General features: G+C 45.7%; 1 protein-coding gene and 1 long non-coding RNA gene across 4 annotated transcripts in view; one reads left to right on the top strand and one right to left on the bottom strand.

The window, feature by feature from the left end:
- The first annotated feature begins 80 nt into the window (after window positions 1-80).
- LOC124046691 lies at window positions 81-5,328 on the top strand. Of its 2 annotated transcripts, none has more exons than XR_006841046.1 (7): window positions 81-152; window positions 1,003-1,125; window positions 1,528-1,610; window positions 2,046-2,093; window positions 2,622-2,714; window positions 4,003-4,114; window positions 4,236-5,328. It is a non-coding gene; the product is annotated as an uncharacterized LOC124046691 (long non-coding RNA). The 2 variants fall into 2 exon arrangements; XR_006841045.1 differs by having other exon boundaries at window positions 3,940-4,114.
- The window catches only part of LOC124046676 (guanylate-binding protein 1-like), a 20,118-nt gene continuing 6,507 nt past the window's right edge, over window positions 3,187-16,797 (bottom strand). For both annotated transcript variants that reach the window (XM_046367329.1, XM_046367320.1), the window contains exons 7-11: window positions 4,852-5,132; window positions 4,454-4,666; window positions 4,218-4,320; window positions 3,865-4,058; window positions 3,187-3,713 (exon numbers count right to left, since the gene is read on the bottom strand). In XM_046367329.1, the coding sequence (XP_046223285.1) occupies window positions 3,492-3,713; window positions 3,865-4,058; window positions 4,218-4,320; window positions 4,454-4,666; window positions 4,852-5,132 (1,013 nt within the window). In that variant the 3' untranslated portion in view covers window positions 3,187-3,491. The remainder of the gene's footprint in view (window positions 3,714-3,864; window positions 4,059-4,217; window positions 4,321-4,453; window positions 4,667-4,851; window positions 5,133-16,797) is intronic.

Here is a 16,797-nt window from a genome sequence, read left to right as displayed (position 1 = left end):
GTCGTGTTGCACCACGTGACCGTGTGTTTCCACCACCAATTGGACGACGAGTCATTCGTTGTTATTGTAAAAAGAGGCGTGTCTTGTTTAGTGTCGTTATGAAATGTTACACTAGCCGTTTGGCTCGTTAAAGGACTTCAAGAATACACAAAGTGAGTATTGGTATTTGGTAGAAGGCCTATTGCGCATAAATCGAAGGTTGGAATTGTAGAGGTTCTGACTACTCATGTCTTCACAGAGACTAATTTACAGACAGGGATGGGCAAAAATTACAATTACAAAAATAACACAAAGATCATGTATCAAAATGAACTAAGAAATACATGTATTTTGTAATGTATTTAATTAAAATACAAACGACATGTATTTTAAAAAACGTTTGGAAGTAGCCGGCTGAACAGCAACAATGTCTCAGTAACGGTTCCAGAAACGTTTTACTTGCTATGTGATATGTTGTTGTTTATCTACCTTAGTGGAATGCATTGACTGTAAGACAGTGTTTGGTAAATAACCAAAATGTATATATGAAAATGTACATTCCAAAATGAACTGCAAAGCACACTGGGTATTATTATTTGCCCTGTTTCGGTCAGAGCTCATTTCAATAATACACAGCATGCTTTGGAATAGTTCATTTTTACATATTCATATCTAGTTAATTTAGCAGACACTCTTATCATACTATAGTGCCATCATACTTCCGATACGAATGTAGCGTGAAAGTGTTATACAAATGATTAAATGCATATTTAAAATACATGTAACAGAAATACTGCCCATCGGTGCATTCAGATTGATGTTAGCAAAGATACAGTTTATTTTATTAGCAGTCATGCAATTACTATGTTGACTGTATTTTTTTCTTCATGGTAGTGGTGAGTATGTGCCCTGTGCTTTGCATGATCTTTGGCTAATTTCGTATCCAACAGTAATCTATCTCCGTTCCATAATCCCCATAATACCAAGGACCTTGTTGAGATATGTTGTTCTTGTGTTCTACAGAAGCAGCAACTAAAGATTGTAATCCTGGGGACCTGGATGTGAACCTGAGTGGCAGATCTTTTGTGATCACTGGGGCCAACAGCGCCGTTGGAAAAGCTACTGCCCATGAAATAGCCAAAATAGGTACTGTATAGGCAACATTTAATGCCCTAGAGTTGGATAAATTCATACAACAGTGAGTGAATAGATGTTTTCCATCATAAATGTATGGTACCATTTCTCAATACAGGATGTCTATACAGTCCACATTAAGATTCCTTTACAGTCATAGTGGGTGATAGGCTAGATAATGATTCATTGTGGAGTTATGAGTGCGCCCCAGCCCAAATGGCACCAAACCTCAAAGTGAGGTCTCATAAAGGTTTATGTAGACATACAGACTGACAGACCAACCACGAGGGACAATATGTTATTAGATTCCCCCTCAGGTGGAAGAGGTGCTTTAAGGTAATTATAGTTTACACCGTTTTTGATATAGGGTTGTGTGGTTAACATTGGGTTATTTTGGGTTTTATTGCTCTACAGATGGGACGGTCCACCTAGTGTGTCGTAACAAAGGACGGGCAGAGGAGGCAAAAGAGGTCATTGTGGAACAGAGTAAAAACCAGGTCAATCAATCAATCAAATGGTTTTATAAAGCCCTTTTTACATCAGCAGATGTCACAAAGTGCTATACAGAAACCCAGCCTAAAACCCCAAACAGCAAGCAATGCAGATGTAGAAGTACGTGGCTAGGAAAAACTGCCGGCTACTCACAACTGCTGTTCAGGAGTTGCATCCAGGGGGCTAAATTGTCATGATCAGTGGCTTTTAGTTTGTAGCCTTACATTTTTTACGAGCTGATCATAGTGCAAATGTAAAATTCTTCTGCATTTCCCTCTGTGTAAACACATTGCAAGTAGGCTCAGAATAACTCCCCCTGATAAAGTTGGGTAGCTGACATACATTTAATATTTTAAACTTTCATTCAGAACTGAAAAAAATCCCGATTTCAACATCTGGAAAATACATATTTTAAACATTTTTTCTTACTATTCTAGTAGAGGAGGCAATTTGATTATTTTCGGCAGAATGTCCAGTACCAGCCCCAGGTGAGTAGGAGTAAATGACCTGTCAGTCATCAATCTGCACACTAAACAAACACCACACACATCTGTTCATGCCCAGTGACTGCCTGGTGAGGTTTGAAGAGCCATTGAGTGGAGTGTGAACAGGTTCTTCAATTTGTGGCTTGTTCGTGGGGTCATCCTGAGCTACGTGCTGCACAGATTAGCTAATGTTTCCATGATAAGGATCTATGCCCAGCTGGGTGGAAATTGATATATAGATCAGATCATCTGCAGAATGCAGTCTGTTTTGATAGTTCCTGCAAGTCATATGTTTTTATGCCTCCGGTTTGTTAGATAAGTATATAAACAGTAGTTATTTAAGTCCTGGCCAAGATTCTTCAATTTTTTTCAAGGCTATCACTCCCACAGAATTACATGTTTGATTTCTTTGTAAGCAAATTTTAATACTATAATTGATCTTTCCAACTGCCAGCAGAATAGTGCAGACTTATTTTGTTGTTCTTCTATGTTGCTTTATCTTTTTCTTTGACATTTTCTTTCTCTCTGCAGAATGTCCATGTTCATATTGTTGGCATGTCCAGTGCAAGACAAGTGTGGGAATTTGCTGAACGTTTTGCAAAAAGCAACATCGTACATTTACAGGTAGGTATCTGTTGGGTGGAGGTATCCCTCCAAGCCTTACACATGTGTCAACCAGTGGAGGCTCCTCAGAGGAGAAAGAGAAGAACCATCCTAATCAGTGAATAAAACAATTGTGAAACATTTTAAACAGTTTTATTTAAAACTATACTAACTATATGAACATGTCACCAGATAACTGATTAAAACACACTGGGGTAGCACCATGTTGTAGCCAGAAGAGAGCTATTTTCCATCCTCCTCTGTGTACATTAACTTCAATACAAAAGCTAGGAGGCTCATGGTTCTCACCCCCTTACATGAACTTACACAGTAATTATGATGACTTCCGGAGGACAGTCTCCAACCTATCAGAGCTCTTGTAGCATGAACTGACATGTTGTCCACCTAATCAAAGGATCAGATAATTAATCTAGTACTGAAATCATAAGCTATAGCTAGCTAGCTAGCATACAATCTGATGAGTAGTTGACTCAGAGATATAAAATAGTTGAACAGTTTTGAACAAATTAATTTATTCTAAATGAAGGAGAAGCAACAGAGAGAGAGAGAAAGAGAGCTAGCTAGCTATATTTTGTTGTATTTTTTTTTCTCATTTTCACTTTCTTAGCTAGCTAATGGAGCTAGCTAATTTAGCCTACTCAAACACCCTGCTCATAAAGAGAGGAATTCTATTTATGCTAGCTAAGGCTATCCAACTGATTGAATCAATAAATGATTAAACGTGTCTATGGGAATAATACTAATTTGATAATTTATCATTCTCCTTGAGAACTTTCATCAGAACAACTTTGAAAATAATTTCAAAGCTATTCCTCCAATTTTGGGGAATATTCCTGGTAGGAACATTGTAGCTGCAGTCCCAACAGTATCCAGAGCCTTGCTAATGAATGATGGCCTATTCTCTACCTCTTGTGCCTTCGCATCCTTAAGGGAATCTATCTCTCTTTGCATTTGGCATGCTTTGTCATCAAATCCTTGCTGGAGGAGATCACTCTGCTCCTGAAATGACAAATAAAGTTTGCCACATACAGTACATCACATACACAGTGTATAACTGACAAATGCAGTGTACACAGACACACATCGTATTACTACAGGTACTGTAGTTTTAAAGTGTACTTCTCAATGTTTGTGTTTTTTTTATTCCTACCTTCAGTCTGGCCTGTAGAACTCTATTGTGCTCTGCTATGGCATTTCTGCTGTCTCTCTCCATCCTCTCCATCAGCTGGTTCACATTCTCCTCATATGTTCTCTGCTGGTCCGCTCTCAACCTCTCCTGGACAACCAGCTGCTCCTCCATGGCTCGATTCTCCCGCTCAGATGCCTCCCTTCTTGCTTGCTCGGCTAAAGAGAGAGAGAGTATGAGTGACAGAGAGAGACCAAGGGAAAGAGAGTGATAGGTAAGCCTTCATGTGGTGGTCATTAGAATGTTGTCGTCAGGTTGTGTGTTGTCATTTTAGCACACTGATTTGGCAGATGTTAGTTTTATATTTATAATATCACCTTCTGCTCTCTGCTCAGCTTCAGTGAGAGACTGGTCTGCTGACAGGATGGCCTCACCAATGCTGGCCTTCCTTTGCAAGTACTCATTCAGTACCTCTTCACCCTGGAACCACCACACATAATATATCACTTTCAACATCACATCAGTGCATTCATAACTCCTTTGACCAGAATCCACAAAACATGATAATTACATAATATTCTAAAATAGCTGAAGCACCACCTCCCCAACATACCTTCACTCCCCTGCCTCCCTCAGATCTGTATTCGCTGGTGGCCAGTTTCAGGTCGTTGCAGTACTCTTTGTATCCTCCAGGGGTCATGTAGAAGCCATCCCTTATTTTCTCCTCCAGGGGGGCAAAGATGCATTGGATTTTGGACTCGCATGACTTCTGGGACTCCTTGTAGTTCCTCTCACAGATCTTCTCATACTCCTCTTGAACCACTTTCTATAGAAAGAGGTTGGTTCAGAATGTACCAGAACAAACCAGAATGTCTTGGTTGAGTTGAGGTAATAAAATGGTACCATAAAAGAGATAGTTCACCCAAATGGCAAATTAACCTAATCTTGTTAAAGACATGTATCATTAAATGTAATATTGACTCATTGAATATAGAATCTATATTCCCATACCATGAGCTCCAACTGGTACTTCTGGTCCTCGTCTTTGAAGGAGTTGTTGATGAATATGGCTACAGCCTCCTTCTCCATGACAGCATGCACTTCAGACAGCTCCTCTTGAGTCTCTGTGGGGTAGGCTACCCAGTCAGCCATGCCTTTCTGGTAGTGGGCCCTGGCCCTCTCGATGGCACTGGAGTTCTCAATTTGGGCCAGCGCCAACACAGCATTGTCCAGGCAGGGGATCTGCCCGCTCCGGATGGCAGACACATACGTCTCTGCCAGGTTTCCCAGCACTGCAGGAAAGAGAGGGAGAGAGTGAGTGAGCAGAATCTGCATATATACACTCAGTGGCCGGTTTATTAGGTTCACGAAAATACACTGCTCAAAAAAATAAAGGGAACACTAAAATAACACATCCTATAACTGAATGAATGAAATATTCTTATTAAATACTTTTTTCTTTACATAGTTGAATGTGCTGACAACAAATCACACAAAAATGATCAATGGAAATCAAACCCATGGAGGTCTGGATTTGGAGTCACACTCAAAATTAAAGTGGAAAACCACACTACAGGCTGAACCAACTTTGATGTAATGTTCTTAAAACAAGTCAAAATGAGGCTCAGTAGTGTGTGTGGCCTCCACGTGCCTGTATGACCTCCCTACAACGTCTGGGCATGCTCCTGATGAGGTGGCGGATGGTCTCCTGAGGGATCTCCTCCCAGACCTGGACTAAAGCATCCGCCAACTCCTGGACAGTCTGTGGTGCAACGTGCCGTTGGTGGATGGAGCGAGACATGATGTCCCAGATGTGCTCAATTGGATTCAGGTCTGGGGAATGGGCGCACCAGTCCATAGCATCAATGCCTTCCTCTTGCAGGAACTGCTGACACACTCCAGCCACATGAGGTCTAGCATTGTCTTGCATTAGGAGGAACCCAGGGCCAACCGCACCAGCATATGGTCTCACAAGGGGTCTGAGGATCTCATCTCGGTACCTAATGGCAGTCAGGCTACCTCTGGCGAGCACATGGAGGCCTGTGCGGCCCTCCAAAGAAATGCCACCCCACACCATGACTGACCCACCTCCAAACCGGTCATGCTGGAGGATGTTGCAGGCAGCAGAATGTTCTCCACGGCGTCTCCAGACTCTGTCACGTCTGTCACATGTGCTCAGTGTGAACCTGCTTTCATCTGTGAAGAGCACAGGGCGCCAGTGGCAAATTTGCCAGTCTTTGTGTTCTCTGGCAAATGCCAAACGTCCTGCACGGTGTTGGGCTGTAAGCACAACCCCCACCTGTGGACTTCGGGCCCTCATACCACCCTCATGGAGTCTGTTTCTGACCGTTTGAGCAGACACATGCACATTTGTGGCCTGCTGGAGGTCATTTTGCAGGGCTCTGGCAGTGCTCCTCCTGCTCCTCCTTGCACAAAGGCAGAGGTAGCGGTCCTGCTGCTGGGTTGTTGCCCTCCTACGGCCTCCTCCACGTCTCCTGATGTACTGGCCACCACCTGATGTACTGGTCACCACCTGCAGAACCACTCCTTTATTGGGGGTGTCTTGCTAATTGCCTATAATTTCCAACTGTTGTCTATTCCATTTGCACAACACCATGTGAAATTTATTGTCAATCAGTGTTGCTTCCAATCAGTGTTGCTTCCAAATTTCACAGAAGTGTGATTGACTTGGAGTTACATTGTGTTGTTTAAGTGTTCCCTTTATTTTTTTTGAGCAGTGTAGTTGGCTCCTATAGACAGTGTGTCACGTTGCTGTGACTTGCTATATAAAGCAGGCAGACATTGAGGTATTCAGTTACAGTGGTTTTTCCTTTAAAAGTTGCAGTGTACCGCAGCACAGCTTGCATGGTGCCACAGAATTCTATGGCACATTATTTAAGTGCCAACACTGGTACCATTAATGCAAGTTAGTGCTAGTTTGACCACCAGAGAACATCTTTGAGAAGCATTTGATAGCCTTCAATAGTGGCTGTACTAGAGAATTTAAAACCTTTTTTTGTAAGAACATAGTATATGGGACTGATTTTAAGAAATGTTGCTTAATTAATTAGATTAATAATGATGGTGTTTCTATTCCAAAAAAAAGGTCAGGAGTAGGCTACAGTACTTAAATCTCTGTGTCATGCGGGCACGCTGGAGACCGGGATTCATTTCACTGACAGGGAGGAAGGAGTAGGCTGTCCTTATAAATAAGAATTTGTTCTTAACTGACTTGCCTAGTTAAATAAAGGTTACACTAAGAACATAACATTTCATAACATTGTAGTCTAACCAATGCCCAATCGAAGAGTCAGTGAAAATAAAAATCTCATTGATTTATCAAGACCAGTCCCCATGCCTGTCTCAGAGCAGCACCAAATGATGCTAAAATAGTTGTAGGCTATTGCTTCAAATCCTATCCTAACTTCAATATGCTCTTTAAATAAATAAGACCACCACTTTTAACAGCACATTACTCAACACTAGTGAGACTCATGTCGCCTACGGTAGGCCTACAGTATATTGAAAAATATGACGTGACTCTCCGCCAATAATTACATATTTAATTTATTATTATATTTAACTAGGAAAGTCAGTTAAGAACAAGTTCTTATTTAGAATGACAGCCTAGGAACAACAGATTTTTACCTTGTCTGATTCGATCTAGCAACCTTTCAGTTATTGGCCTAACGCTCTAATCACTAAGCTACCTGCGGCAGGAGGATTGGACTGGAGGATTCTATATTAAAACCAAAAGCCATCTCATGAGTCTCCAGGTGGCAGCTGGCACGGGTATCGAACCTTGCGTCTGTAGCAACGCATTTTGCACTGTGGGAGCCCCTATCCACTCCGGAGCCCCCATCCACAAAGTATCAAAATACAGAGAGGTGTTGGTAAAGGTATATTGTCCTGCTAACATCCCATAATACTGTACATGGTGTCCAGGTCAGGATAACCAAAACATGTCTTTAATAAAAGGCTATCAGAAAGAATGTTGGTACTTATTTATTTTGATCCAAAGCCATGAATGAGTGAGTTACTCAGCTTTATGTAGGTGCCGCTATATGAATGTGCCATCAACTTGATAATATATAAAAATATTTATCCTTGAGGTCCCTTGATACCAATTGGGCAAAGTTTGAACGCCACACTTTGTGGAATCCATGCCCCAAAGAACTTAGTCTCTTCTGGATAAAATTGGGGGTCCAACCAGATTCCTGATGGGCGTACCTAATAAACTGGACACGGACTAACTTATATACAGTGCATTCAGAAAGTATTCAGACCCCTTGACTTTTTCCACATTTTGTTACATTACAACCTTATTCTAAAATTGATTAAAGTTGTGTTTTTTCCCTCATCAATCTACACACAATACCCCATAATGACAAAGCAAAAACAGGTTTAGAAATGTTAGCAAATGTATAAAAAATTAAAAACTGAAATATCTCATTTAGGGTCGTTGTCCTGTTGGAAGGGGAAACTTTGCCCCGGTCTGAGGTCCTGAGCGCTCTGGAGCAGTTTTTCATCAAGGATTTTTGTACTTTGCTCCATTCATTTTTTTTGCCTTGATCCTGACTAGTCTCCCAGTCCTTGCCGCTGAAAAACATCCCCACAGCATGATGCTGCCACCACCATGCTTCACCGTAAGGATGGTGCAAGGTTTCCTCCAGACATGATGTTTGGTATTCAGGCCAAAGAGTTCAATCTTGGTTTCATCAGACCAGAGAATCATGTTTCTCATGGTGATTGTTGCCTTTATTAAATATGTTTATTTTGGTTTATTATGTGCTGAATTATATTGTTTTATACACAATGTTTTTATTGTAATGTATACAGGGCTCTCTTGTAAGATGTATTTTTAATCTTAATGTGACTCCTTGTTTAAATAAAAGTTAAATAAAAAAATAATCTGATTGTCTTTAGGTGCCTTTTGGCAAACTCCAAGCAGGCTGTCATGTGCCTTTTACTGAGGAGTGGCTTCCGTCTGGCCACTCTTCTATAAAGACCTGGTTTTTGGAGTGCTGCAGAGATGGTTGTCCTTATGGAAGGTTCTCCCATCTCCACAGAGGAACTCTAGAGCTCTCTCAGAGTGACCATCGAGTTCTTGGTCACCTCCCTGACCAAGGCCCTTCTCCCCTGATTGCTCAGTTTGGTCGGGTGGCCAGCTCTAGGAAGAGTTTTGGTGGTTCCAAACTTTTTCCATTTAAGAATGATGGAGGCCACTGTGTTCTTGGGGACCTTTAATGTTGCAGAAATGTTTTGGTACCCTTCCCAGATCTGTGCCAACACAATCCTGTCTCTGAGTTCTATGGACAGTTCCTTCAACTTCATGGCTTTTCCTCTGACATGCACTGTCAACTGTGGGACCTTATATAGACAGGTGTGTGCCTTTCCAAATCATGTCCAATCAATTGAATTTACCACAGGTGGACTCCAATCAAGTTGTAGAAACATCTCAAGGATGATCAATGAAAACAGGATCCACCTGAGCTCAATTTCGAGTCTCATAACAATGGGTCTGAATACTTATGTAAATTAGGTTTCTGTTTATTGTAATAAGTTAGCAATAAAATAAAATGTTTTTGTCATTGAGGTATTATGTGGAGATTATTGAGAAAAAAAGTATATATAATCCATTTTAGAATAATGCTATAACATAACAAAATGTGGAAAAGGGAAGGGGTCTGAATACTTTCCGAATGCACTGTATACATACATACATACATACATACAAAAAACATTAGAAACTGCATGGGTCGTACTCTTATTATAATTAACTGTGTACAGAACATTAGGAACACCTGCTCTTTCAATGACAGACTGACCAGCCAACTTGACACAACTGTGGAAAGCATTTTGAGTCAACATGGGCTAGCATCCCTCCCTGTGGAATGCTTTTGACACCTTGTTTATTCCATGCCCTGACGAATTGAGGCTTTTCTGAGGGCAAAGGGGGTGCAACTCAATATTAGGAAGGTGTTCATAATGTGTTGCGCACTCAATATATAGTTGTGGTAGTGATGGTGTCATGTTTTGTCATTTATTATCTTGTCTTGTCCCTGTGCTTCCCATTCTATTCGTTTCCCTCTGCTGGTCTTATTAGGTTCTTTCCCTCTTTCTATCCCTCTCTCTCCCCCTCCCTCTCTCACTCTCTCGCTCTCTCTTCTCTCTATCGTTCCGTTCCTGCTCCCAGCTGTTCCTATTCCCCTAATCAATCATTTAGTCTTCCCACACCTGTTCCCGATCCTTTCCCCTGATTAGAGTCCCTATTTCTTCCTTTGTGTTCCGTTCCTGTCCTGTCGGTTCCTTGTCTAGAATTCACCGTGCTGTGTTTGTGTATCGCCCTGTCGTGTCGTGTTTTCCTCAGATGCTGCGTGGTGAGCAGGTGTCTGAGTCTGTCTGGTTCAAGTGCCTTCCCGAGGCAACCTGCTGTTCACCTGCTGTTCAAGATCGAGTCTCCAGTTTGTCCTCGTCATTTCGAGTGAAAGTTGTGTTTTTTGTTTGTATTTACTTTACTGGATTAAAGACTCTGTTTTCGCCAAGTCGCTTTTGGGTCCTCTTTCACCTGCATGACAGAAGGAACCGACCAAGGAATGGACCCAGCGACTTCAGACGCTCGTTACACTGCCGTCAAGATCCAAGGAGCCATGCTCGGCAGACACGAGCAGGAATTGTCTGCTGCTCGCCATGCCGTGGAGAACCTGGCCGCTCAGGTTTCCGACCTCTCTGGACAGTTCCAGAGTCTACGTCTCGTGCCACCTGTTACTTCCTGGCCTGCCGAGCCTCCAGAACCTAGGGTTAATAACCCACCTTGCTACTCCGGGCAGCCCACTGAGTGCCGCTCCGTTCTCACGCAGTGTGAGATTGTGTTCTCTCTCCAACCCAACACATACTCTAGATAGAGAGCTCGGGTTGCTTACGTCATTTCACTCCTTACTGGCCGGGCTCGAGAATGGGGCACAGCTATCTGGGAGGCAAGGGCTGATTGCTCTAACAAGTTCCAGAACTTTAAAGAGGAGATGATTCGGGTTTTTGACCGTTCAGTTTTTGGTAGGGAGGCTTCTAGGGCCCTGGCTTCCTTATGCCAAGGTGAACGGTCCATAACGGATTATTCTATTGAGTTTCGCACTCTTGCTGCCTCTAGTGAGTGGAACGAGCCGGCGCTGCTCGCTCGTTTTCTGGAGGGACTCCACGCAGTGGTTAAGGATGAGATTCTCTCCCGGGAGGTTCCTTCAGATGTGGACTCTTTGATTGCTCTCGCCATCCGCATAGAACGACGGGTAGATCTTCGTCACCGGGCTCGTGGAAGAGAGCTCGCATCAACGGTGTTTCCCTGCTCCGCATCGCAACCATCTCCCTCCTCTGGCTCAGAGTCTGAGCCCATGCAGCTGGGAGGGATTCGCATCTCGACTAAGGAGAGGGAACGGAGGATCACCAACCGCCTGTGCCTCTATTGCGGAGTTGCTGGACATTTTGTTAATTCATGTCCAGTAAAAGCCAGAGCTCATCTGTAAGCGGAGGGCTACAGGTGAGCGCAACTACTCAAGTCTCTCCATCAAGATCCTGTACTACTTTGTCGGTCCATCTACGCTGGACCGGTTCGGGTGCTACATGTAGTGCCTTGATAGACTCTGGGGCTGAGGGTTGTTTCATGGACGAAGCATGGGTTCGGAAACATGACATTCCTTTCAGAGAGTTAGAGAAGCCTACGCCCATGTTCGCCTTAGATGGTAGTCATCTTCCCAGTATCAGATTTGAGACACTACCTTTAACCCTCACAGTATCTGGTAACCACAGTGAGACTATTTCTTTTTTGATTTTTCGTTCACCGTTTACACCTGTTGTTTTGGGTCATCCCTGGCTAGTATGTCATAATCCTTCTATTAATTGGTCTAGTAATTCTATCCTATCCTGGAACGTTTCTTGTCATGTGAAGTGTTTAATGTCTGCCATCCCTCCCGTTTCTTCTGTCCCTACTTCTCAGGAGGAACCTGGCGATTTGACAGGAGTGCCGGAGGAATATCATGATCTGCGCACGGTCTTCAGTCGGTCCCGAGCCAACTCCCTTCCTCCTCACCGGTCGTATGATTGTAGTATTGATCTCCTTCCGGGGACCACTCCTCCTCGGGGTAGACTATACTCTCTGTCGGCTCCCGAACGTAAGGCTCTCGAGGATTATTTGTCTGTGTCTCTTGACGCCGGTACCATAGTGCCTTCTTCCTCTCCGGCCGGGGCGGGGTTCTTTTTTGTTAAGAAGAAGGACGGTACTCTGCGCCCCTGCGTGGATTATCGAGGGCTGAATGACATAACGGTTAAGAATCGTTATCCGCTTCCCCTTATGTCATCAGCCTTCGAGATTCTGCAGGGAGCCAGGTGCTTTACTAAGTTGGACCTTCGTAACGCTTACCATCTCGTGCGCATCAGAGAGGGGGACGAGTGGAAAACGGCGTTTAACACTCCGTTAGGGCATTTTGAGTACCGGGTTCTGCCGTTTGGTCTCGCCAATGCGCCAGCTGTTTTTCAGGCATTAGTTAATGATGTTCTGAGAGACATGCTGAACATCTTTGTTTTTGTCTATCTTGACGATATCCTGATTTTTTCTCCGTCACTCGAGATTCATGTTCAGCACGTTCGACGTGTTCTACAGCGCCTTTTAGAGAATTGTCTCTACGTAAAGTCTGAGAAGTGCTCTTTTCATGTCTCCTCCGTTACTTTTCTCGGTTCCGTTATTTCCGCTGAAGGCATTCAGATGGATTCCGCTAAGGTCCAAGCTGTCAGTGATTGGCCCGTTCCAAGGTCACGTGTCGAGTTGCAGCGCTTTTTAGGTTTCGCTAATTTCTATCGGCGTTTCATTCGTAATTTCGGTCAAGTTGCTGCCCCTCTCACAGCTCTTACTTCTGTCAAGACGTGTTTTAAGTGGTCCGGTTCCGCCCAGGGAGCTTTTGATCTTCTAAAGGAACGTTTTACGTCCGCTCCTATCCTCGTTACTCCTGACGTCACTAGACAATTCATTGTCGAGGTTGACGCTTCAGAGGTAGGCGTGGGAGCCATTCTATCCCAGCGCTTCCAGTCTGACGATAAGGTTCATCCTTGCGCTTATTTTTCTCATCGCCTGTCGCCATCTGAGCGCAACTATGATGTGGGTAACCGTGAACTGCTCGCCATCCGCTTAGCCCTAGGCGAATGGCGACAGTGGTTGGAGGGGGCGACCGTTCCTTTTGTCGTTTGGACAGACCATAAGAACCTTGAGTACATCCGTTCTGCCAAACGACTTAATGCCCGTCAAGCTCGTTGGGCGTTGTTTTTCGCTCGTTTCGAGTTTGTGATTTCTTACCGTCCGGGTAGCAAGAACACCAAGCCTGATGCCTTATCCCGTCTGTTTAGTTCTTCTGTGGCTTCTACTGATCCCGAGGGGATTCTTCCTTATGGGCGTGTTGTCGGGTTAACAGTCTGGGGAATTGGAAGACAGGTTAAGCAAGCACTCACGCACACTGCGTCGCCGCGCGCTTGTCCTAGTAACCTCCTTTTCGTTCCTGTTTCCACTCGTCTGGCTGTTCTTCAGTGGGCTCACTCTGCCAAGTTAGCTGGTCATCCCGGTGTTCGAGGCACTCTTGCGTCTATTCGCCAGCGCTTTTGGTGGCCGACTCAGGAGCGTGACACGCGCCGTTTCGTGGCTGCTTGTTCGGACTGCGCGCAGACTAAGTCGGGTAACTCTCCTCCTGCCGGTCGTCTCAGACCGCTCCCCATTCCTTCTCGACCATGGTCTCACATCGCCCTAGACTTCATTACCGGTCTGCCTTTGTCTGCGGGGAAGACTGTGATTCTTACGGTTGTCGATAGGTTCTCTAAGGCGGCACATTTCATTCCCCTCGCTAAACTTCCTTCCGCTAAGGAGACGGCACAAATCATTATCGAGAATGTATTCAGAATTCATGGCCTCCCGTTAGACGCCATTTCAGACAGAGGCCCGCAATTCACGTCACAGTTTTGGAGGGAGTTCTGTCGTTTGATTGGTGCGTCCGTCAGTCTCTCTTCCGGGTTTCATCCCCAGTCTAACGGTCAAGCAGAGAGGGCCAATCAGACGATTGGTCGCATACTACGCAGCCTTTCTTTCAGAAACCCTGCGTCTTGGGCAGAACAGCTCCCCTGGGCAGAATACGCTCACAATTCGCTTCCTTCGTCTGCTACCGGGTTATCTCCGTTTCAGAGTAGTCTGGGTTACCAGCCTCCTCTGTTCTCATCCCAGCTTGCCGAGTCCAGCGTTCCCTCCGCTCAAGCGTTTGTCCAACGTTGTGAGCGCACCTGGAGGAGGGTGAGGTCTGCACTTTGCCGTTACAGGGCACAGACTGTGAGAGCCGCCAATAAACGCAGGATTAAGAGTCCAAGGTATTGTTGCGGCCAGAGAGTGTGGCTTTCCACTCGCAACCTTCCTCTTACGACAGCTTCTCGTAAGTTGACTCCGCGGTTCATTGGTCCGTTCCGTGTCTCCCAGGTCGTCAATCCTGTCGCTGTGCGACTGCTTCTTCCGCGACATCTTCGTCGCGTCCATCCTGTCTTCCATGTCTCCTGTGTCAAGCCCTTTCTTCGCACCCCCGTTCGTCTTCCCTCCCCCCTCCCGTCCTTGTCGAGAGCGCACCTATTTACAAGGTACATAAGATCATGGACATGCGTTCTCGGGGACGGGGTCACCAATACTTAGTGGATTGGGAGGGTTACGGTCCTGAGGAGAGGAGTTGGGTTCCGTCTCGGGACGTGCTGAACCGTTCACTCATTGATGATTTCCTCCGTTGCCGCCAGGATTCCTCCTCGAGTGCGCCAGGAGGCGCTCGGTGAGTGGGGGTACTGTCATGTTTTGTCATTTATTATCTTGTCTTGTCCCTGTGCTTCCCATTCTATTCGTTTCCCTCTGCTGGTCTTATTAGGTTCTTTCCCTCTTTCTATCCCTCTCTCTCCCCCTCCCTCTCTCACTCTCTCGCTCTCTCTTCTCTCTATCGTTCCGTTCCTGCTCCCAGCTGTTCCTATTCCCCTAATCAATCATTTAGTCTTCCCACACCTGTTCCCGATCCTTTCCCCTGATTAGAGTCCCTATTTCTTCCTTTGTGTTCCGTTCCTGTCCTGTCGGTTCCTTGTCTAGAATTCACCGTGCTGTGTTTGTGTATCGCCCTGTCGTGTCGTGTTTTCCTCAGATGCTGCGTGGTGAGCAGGTGTCTGAGTCTGTCTGGTTCAAGTGCCTTCCCGAGGCAACCTGCTGTTCACCTGCTGTTCAAGATCGAGTCTCCAGTTTGTCCTCGTCATTTCGAGTGAAAGTTGTGTTTTTTGTTTGTATTTACTTTACTGGATTAAAGACTCTGTTTTCGCCAAGTCGCTTTTGGGTCCTCTTTCACCTGCATGACAGATGGATGTAGTAGCGATGGAAGTACAGGCCGGCTCGGTCCTCCCCTCCCGCTCCGTGGCTTGACGACTCATTGCGAGCTCACAGAACAGGGCTCCGGGCAGCCGAGCGGAAATGGAGGAAAACTCGCCTCCCTGCGGACCTGGCATCCTTTCACTCCCTCCTCTCTACATTTTCCTCCTCTGTCTCTGCTGCTAAAGCCACTTTCTACCACTCTAAATTCCAAGCATCTGCCTCTAACCCTAGGAAGCTCTTTGCCACCTTCTCCTCCCTCCTGAATCCTCCTCCCCCCCCCCTCCTCCCCCTCTGCAGATGACTTCGTCAACCATTTTGAAAAGAAGGTCGACGACATCCGATCCTCGTTTGCTAAGTCAAACGACACCGCTGGTTCTGCTCACACTGCCCTACCCTGTGCTCTGACCTCTTTCTCCCCTCTCTCTCCAGATGAAATCTCGCGTCTTGTGACGGCCGGCCGCCCAACAACCTGCCCGCTCGACCCTATCCCCCCCCTCTCTTCTCCAGACCATTTCCGGAGACCTTCTCCCTTACCTCACCTCACTCATCAACTTATCCCTGACCGCTGGCTACGTCCCTTCCGTCTTCAAGAGGGCGAGAGTTGCACCCCTTCTGAAAAAACATACACTCGATCCCTCCGATGTCAACAACTACAGACCAGTATCCCTTCTTTCTTTTCTCTCCAAAACTCTTGAACGTGCCGTCCTTGGTCAGCTCTCCCGCTATCTCTCTCAGAATGACCTTCTTGATCCAAATCAGTCAGGTTTCAAGACTAGTCATTCAACTGAGACTGCTCTTCTCTGTATCACGGAGGCGCTCCGCACCGCTAAAGCTAACTCTCTCTCCTCTGCTCTCATCCTTCTAGACCTATCGGCTGCCTTCGATACTGTGAACCATCAGATCCTCCTCTCCACCCTCTCCGAGTTGGGCATCTCCGGCGCGGCCCACGCTTGGATTGCGTCCTACCTGACAGGTCGCTCCTACCAGGTGGCGTGGCGAGAATCTGTCTCCTCACCACGCGCTCTCACCACTGGTGTCCCCCAGGGCTTTGTTCTAGGCCCTCTCCTATTCTCGCTATACACCAAGTCACTTGGCTCTGTCATAACCTCACATGGTCTCTCCTATCATTGCTATGCAGACGACACACAATTCATCTTCTCCTTTCCCCCTTCTGATGACCAGGTGGCGAATCGCATCTCTGCATGTCTGGCAGACATATCAGTGTGGATGACGGATCACCACCTCAAGCTGAACTTCGGCAAGACGGAGCTGCTCTTCCTCCCGGGGAAGGACTGCCCGTTCCATGATCTCGTCATCACGGTTGACAACTCCATTGTGTCCTCCTCCCAGAGCGCTAAAAACCTTGGCGTGATCCTGGACAACACCCTGTCGTTCTCAACTAACATCAAGGCGGTGGCCCGTTCCTGTAGGTTCATGCTCTACAACATCCGCAGAGTACGACCCTGCCTCACACAGGAAGCGGCGCAGGTCCTAATCCAGGCACTTGTCATCTCCCGTCTGGATTACTGCAACTCGCTGTTGGCTGG

The sequence above is a fragment of the Oncorhynchus gorbuscha genome, linkage group LG01 (assembly GCF_021184085.1).
Source record: "Oncorhynchus gorbuscha isolate QuinsamMale2020 ecotype Even-year linkage group LG01, OgorEven_v1.0, whole genome shotgun sequence".
Classification (NCBI taxonomy): domain Eukaryota; kingdom Metazoa; phylum Chordata; class Actinopteri; order Salmoniformes; family Salmonidae; genus Oncorhynchus; species Oncorhynchus gorbuscha.
Note: the sequence above shows the minus strand (reverse complement) of the source record. Positions and strands in the feature narration are given on the sequence as shown.